Below are 6,000 nucleotides of genomic sequence, written 5' to 3'. Positions count from 1 at the left end.
GCTTCAGAAGAGGGGGTGCCTGGGAAAAGGGGTGTGTCTGGTGGAGGAGGGGGTGTGTCTGCAGAAGAGGGCGTGTCTATCAGGTGTTGGAGGCGGGATTCCAGAGCTTCGTCCAACTGCTGCCTCTGGTCATTCTGCTGCTGGGTCACACGCTACAGTTACACACACACTTTATATATAGTACAGACACACACACACACACACCTTTAAATGCACACACATTATATACACACACACACTTTATATATAGTACAGACAGACACACACACATACCTTTAAATGCACACACATTATTTACACACACAACAAATGTATTCAGACCCCTTGACATTTTCAACCTTATTCTAAAATTGATTAAAATAAATGTTCTCTTCAATCTACACAGAATACCCCATAACGACATCACAATACCCCATAACGACATCCCAATACCCCATAACGACATCACAATACCCCATAACGACATCACAATACCCCATAACGACATTACAATACCCCATAATGACATCACAATACCCCATAATGACATCACAATACCCCATAAGGACAAAGCGAAAACAGTTTTTTTGAAAATTTGTCAAATAAAAATGTAAAATTGACAGTCCTGTTTGATGGTTCGTCGGAGGGCATAGCGGGATTTCTTATAGGCGTCCGGATTAGTGTCCCGCTCCTGGAAAGCAGCAGCTCTAGCCTTTAGCTCAATGCAGATGTTGCCTGTAATCCATGGCTTCTGGTTTGGATATGTACGTACAAACACTGTGGGGACGACGTCATCGATACACTTATTGATGAAGCCAGTGACTGATAAGGTATACTCCTTAACACCATCGGACATGCTGGTAGAAATTAGGTAAAACGGATGTAAGTTTCCCTCGATTTAAGTCCCCGGCCACTAAGGGCGCCACTTCTGAGTGAGCATTCTCTGTTTGCTTTGGGCCTTACACAGCTTGTTGAATATGACACTCATCTAAATGAATTACCACCATCTAAATGAATTACCACCATCTAAATGAATTACCACCATCTAAATGAATTACCACCATCTAGATGAATTACCACCATCTAAATGAATTACCACCATCTAAATGAATTACCACCATCTAAATGAATTACCACCATCTAAATGAATTACCACCATCTAGATGAATTACCACCATCTAAATGAATTACCACCATCTAAATGAATTACCACCATCTAGATGAATTACCACCATCTAAATGAATTACCACCATCTAAATGAATTACCACCATCTAAATGAATTACCACCATCTAAATGAATTACCACCATCTCGATGAATTACCACCATCTAGATGAATTACCACCATCTAAATGAATTACCACCATCTAAATGAATTACCACCATCTAGATGAATTACCACCATCTAAATGAATTACCACCATCTAAATGAATTACCACCATCTAGATGAATTACCACCATCTAGATGAATTACCACCATCTAGATGAATTACCACCATCTAGATGAATTACCACCATCTAGATGAATTACCACCATCTAAATGAATTACCACCATCTAGATGAATTACCACCATCTCGATGAATTACCACCATCTAAATGAATTACCACCATCTAGATGAATTACCACCATCTAAATGAATTACCACCATCTAGATGAATTACCACCATCTAAATGAATTACCACCATCTAAATGAATTACCACCATCTAAATGAATTACCACCATCTAAATGAATTACCACCATCTAAATGAATTACCACCATCTAGATGAATTACCACCATCTCGATGAATTACCACCATCTTGATGAATTACCACCATCTAAATGAATTACCACCATCTAGATGAATTACCACCATCTAGATGAATTACCACCATCTAAATGAATTACCACCATCTAAATGAATTACCACCATCTAGATGAATTACCACCATCTAAATGAATTACCACCATCTAAATGAATTACCACCATCTAAATGAATTACCACCATCTAAATGAATTACCACCATCTAAATGAATTACCACCATCTAGATGAATTACCACCATCTCGATGAATTACCACCATCTTGATGAATTACCACCATCTAAATGAATTACCACCATCTAGATGAATTACCACCATCTAGATGAATTACCACCATCTAAATGAATTACCACCATCTAAATGAATTACCACCATCTAAATGAATTACCACCATCTAGATGAATTACCACCATCTAAATGAATTACCACCATCTAAATGAATTACCACCATCTAGATGAATTACCACCATCTCGATGAATTACCACCATCTTGATGAATTACCACCATCTAAATGAATTACCACCATCTAAATGAATTACCACCATCTAAATGAATTACCACCATCTAGATGAATTACCACCATCTCGATGAATTACCACCATCTTGATGAATTACCACCATCTAAATGAATTACCACCATCTAGATGAATTACCACCATCTAGATGAATTACCACCATCTAAATGAATTACCACCATCTAAATGAATTACCACCATCTAGATGAATTACCGCCATCTAAATGAATTACCACCATCTAAATGAATTACCACCATCTAAATGAATTACCACCATCTAAATGAATTACCACCATCTAGATGAATTACCACCATCTAGATGAATTACCACCATCTAAATGAATTACCACCATCTAGATGAATTACCACCATCTAGATGAATTACCACCATCTAAATGAATTACCACCATCTAGATGAATTACCACCATCTAAATGAATTACCACCATCTAAATGAATTACCACCATCTAGATGAATTACCACCATCTAAATGAATTACCACCATCTAGATGAATTACCACCATCTAGATGAATTACCACCATCTAGATGAATTACCACCATCTAAATGAATTACCACCATCTAAATGAATTACCACCATCTAGATGAATTACCACCATCTAAATGAATTACCACCATCTAGATGAATTACCACCATCTAGATGAATTACCACCATCTAGATGAATTACCACCATCTAAATGAATTACCACCATCTGAATTACCGCCATCTAAATGAATTACCACCATCTAAATGAATTACCGCCATCTAAATGAATTACCACCATCTAGATGAATTACCACCATCTAGATGAATTACCACCATCTGAATTACCGCCATCTAAATGAATTACCACCATCTAGATGAATTACCACCATCTAAATGAATTACCACCATCTAAATGAATTACCACCATCTGAATTACCACCATCTAAATGAATTACCACCATCTAGATGAATTACCACCATCTAAATGAATTACCACCATCTGAATTACCACCATCTAAATGAATTACCACCATCTGAATTACCACCATCTAAATGAATTACCACCATCTAGATGAATTACCACCATCTCGATGAATTACCACCATCTGAATTACCACCATCTAGATGAATTACCACCATCTAAATGAATTACCACCATCTAAATGAATTACCACCATCTAGATGAATTACCACCATCTAAATGAATTACCACCATCTAAATGAATTACCACCATCTAAATGAATTACCACCATCTAAATGAATTACCACCATCTAAATGAATTACCACCATCTAGATGAATTACCACCATCTAAATGAATTACCACCATCTAAATGAATTACCACCATCTAAATGAATTACCACCATCTAAATGAATTACCACCATCTAGATGAATTACCACCATCTAAATGAATTACCACCATCTAGATGAATTACCACCATCTAAATGAATTACCACCATCTAAATGAATTACCACCATCTAAATGAATTACCACCATCTAAATGAATTACCACCATCTAAATGAATTACCACCATCTAAATGAATTACCACCATCTAAATGAATTACCACCATCTAAATGAATTACCACCATCTAAATGAATTACCACCATCTAGATGAATTACCACCATCTAGATGAATTACCACCATCTAAATGAATTACCACCATCTAGATGAATTACCACCATCTAAATGAATTACCACCATCTAGATGAATTACCACCATCTAAATGAATTACCACCATCTAAATGAATTACCACCATCTAAATGAATTACCGCCATCTGAATTACCACCATCTAGATGAATTACCACCATCTAAATGAATTACCACCATCTAGATGAATTACCACCATCTAAATGAATTACCACCATCTAAATGAATTACCACCATCTAGATGAATTACCACCATCTAGATGAATTACCACCATCTAGATGAATTACCACCATCTAAATGAATTACCACCATCTAAATGAATTACCACCATCTAAATGAATTACCACCATCTAGATGAATTACCACCATCTAGATGAATTACCACCATCTAAATGAATTACCACCATCTAAATGAATTACCACCATCTAAATGAATTACCACCATCTAGATGAATTACCACCATCTCGATGAATTACCACCATCTAGATGAATTACCACCATCTAGATGAATTACCACCATCTAAATGAATTACCACCATCTAGATGAATTACCACCATCTCGATGAATTACCACCATCTAAATGAATTACCACCATCTAAATGAATTACCACCATCTAGATGAATTACCACCATCTCGATGAATTACCACCATCTAAATGAATTACCACCATCTAAATGAATTACCACCATCTAAATGAATTACCGCCATCTAAATGAATTACCACCATCTAGATGAATTACCACCATCTAAATGAATTACCACCATCTGAATTACCACCATCTAAATGAATTACCACCATCTGAATTACCACCATCTAAATGAATTACCACCATCTAAATGAATTACCACCATCTGAATTACCGCCATCTAAATGAATTACCACCATCTAGATGAATTACCACCATCTAAATGAATTACCACCATCTGAATTACCACCATCTAAATGAATTACCACCATCTGAATTACCACCATCTAAATGAATTACCACCATCTAGATGAATTACCACCATCTAAATGAATTACCACCATCTAGATGAATTACCACCATCTAAATGAATTACCACCATCTAGATGAATTACCACCATCTAAATGAATTACCACCATCTAAATGAATTACCACCATCTAAATGAATTACCACCATCTAAATGAATTACCACCATCTAAATGAATTACCACCATCTAGATGAATTACCACCATCTAGATGAATTACCACCATCTAGATGAATTACCACCATCTAAATGAATTACCACCATCTAAATGAATTACCACCATCTAAATGAATTACCACCATCTAAATGAATTACCACCATCTAGATGAATTACCACCATCTAAATGAATTACCACCATCTAAATGAATTACCACCATCTAAATGAATTACCACCATCTAGATGAATTACCACCATCTAAATGAATTACCACCATCTAAATGAATTACCACCATCTAAATGAATTACCACCATCTAGATGAATTACCACCATCTAAATGAATTACCACCATCTAAATGAATTACCACCATCTAAATGAATTACCACCATCTAAATGAATTACCACCATCTAGATGAATTACCACCATCTAAATGAATTACCACCATCTAGATGAATTACCACCATCTAAATGAATTACCACCATCTAAATGAATTACCACCATCTAAATGAATTACCACCATCTAGATGAATTACCACCATCTAAATGAATTACCACCATCTAGATGAATTACCACCATCTAGATGAATTACCACCATCTAAATGAATTACCACCATCTAAATGAATTACCACCATCTAAATGAATTACCACCATCTGAATTACCACCATCTAGATGAATTACCACCATCTAAATGAATTACCACCATATAGATGAATTACCACCATCTAAATGAATTACCACCATCTAAATGAATTACCACCATCTAAATGAATTACCACCATCTAAATGAATTACCACCATCTAAATGAATTACCACCATCTAGATGAATTACCACCATCTAAATGAATTACCACCATCTAGATGAATTACCACCATCTAGATGAATTA

General features: G+C 35.7%; 1 protein-coding gene across 3 annotated transcripts in view; it reads right to left on the bottom strand.

Annotated features, from left to right (window-relative positions):
- Positions 1-6,000, bottom strand: part of ern2 (endoplasmic reticulum to nucleus signaling 2) — a 69,879-nt gene that overhangs the window by 28,988 nt on the left and 34,891 nt on the right. Inside the window, exon 14 of one of the 3 annotated variants that reach the window (XM_071390239.1) lies at positions 1-152. This exon is cut by the window's left edge and continues 119 nt beyond it. In XM_071390239.1, coding sequence (XP_071246340.1) covers positions 1-152 — 152 coding nt within the window. The remainder of the gene's footprint in view (positions 153-6,000) is intronic. The other 2 variants (XM_071390241.1, XM_071390242.1) reach the window with 2 other exon arrangements.

This window comes from Salvelinus alpinus, chromosome 2 (assembly GCF_045679555.1).
Source record: "Salvelinus alpinus chromosome 2, SLU_Salpinus.1, whole genome shotgun sequence".
Taxonomy (NCBI): domain Eukaryota; kingdom Metazoa; phylum Chordata; class Actinopteri; order Salmoniformes; family Salmonidae; genus Salvelinus; species Salvelinus alpinus.
This window is presented reverse-complemented; position numbering and strand designations above follow the sequence as displayed.